Below are 935 nucleotides of genomic sequence, written 5' to 3'. Positions count from 1 at the left end.
CCCCCCCCCGCCACTGGGCTGCGGCGCCCACCTTACCTGGAAGTGGCCCCGCACGTACTTGGCCATGGGGTAGTCATTGATGTCAAGCGGGAGGGTGAGCTTGGAGTCGGGCTGCAGCACCGGTGGTGGCACCAGGACCACACAGCCGGCGTTCACCTCCCGGGAGGCTATGGCACAGTGGGAAGCTATGGCATGGCCACGGGGATGGGGACAAGGGGCTGGGAATGGTGCCGCTGCTCCCCTGCGGCAGCTTCCAGCAGCCCCATCAGCTCTGCCGGGATCTCCAGATGGGTGACGTCTACCACCTCCCTCCTCGTCAGCTCCTGCCGGCGCAGCACAGGGATGCGCCCACTCGCCACGCTGCTCCCTGCCCCAGCACCCATGGGTGCCCTGGCCAGCAGCATGGGGACAGGCGAGCACATGGCAGGGACGAGGGCACAGCAACATGGGTTGCATGGGCTTCACACATGCATGCTCCCCCCAGTGCCACACACCCGCACCCCGTTACCTGCTTCATCCTCTCCCTCTCCTCCTCCGCCCGCCGGCGGGCATCCTCCTTTCTCTGCAAGTAGAGCAGCTGCGCTCAGCCCCTGCCAGCATGGAGGGGTACCCAGAGGCAGCAGGACTCCCCTGGGGTGCCATCACCCCCCCGCCAGCATCACCAGGCTTTCTCCCCAAAGAGGCACTGCCCGCACCCCACAGGGCATGGAGGAGGTGGTGGAGATGGGATCTTGGGGGGCTCAGGATCTGGGGGTGCCGCTGTACCCTCCCCAGACCCACCACCAAGCATGCAGCAGGGTGGGAGCAGGTGCTTGGGAGCCCCCTGGGATGTGCCAGCCCCCACCTCACCTTGAGGTACCGCCGACGGTTCACATAGATGTGCACCAGCGACCTGAACTTGATGAGCGTGTGCCTCATGCGCCGGACCGCTGCCT

At 66.6% G+C, this 935-nt stretch overlaps 1 protein-coding gene across 1 annotated transcript in view; it reads right to left on the bottom strand.

The window, feature by feature from the left end:
- The window catches only part of MYO15A (myosin XVA), a 37,400-nt gene that overhangs the window by 29,792 nt on the left and 6,673 nt on the right, over positions 1-935 (bottom strand). Inside the window, 4 exon segments of the mRNA XM_009888546.1 lie at positions 37-156; positions 246-323; positions 509-562; positions 850-933. Coding sequence (XP_009886848.1) covers positions 37-156; positions 246-323; positions 509-562; positions 850-933 — 336 coding nt within the window.

Source organism: Charadrius vociferus, unplaced genomic scaffold (genome assembly GCF_000708025.1).
Source record: "Charadrius vociferus isolate BGI_N301 unplaced genomic scaffold, ASM70802v2 scaffold27, whole genome shotgun sequence".
In the NCBI taxonomy this organism is placed as follows: Eukaryota; Metazoa; Chordata; class Aves; order Charadriiformes; family Charadriidae; genus Charadrius; species Charadrius vociferus.
Note: the sequence above shows the minus strand (reverse complement) of the source record. Positions and strands in the feature narration are given on the sequence as shown.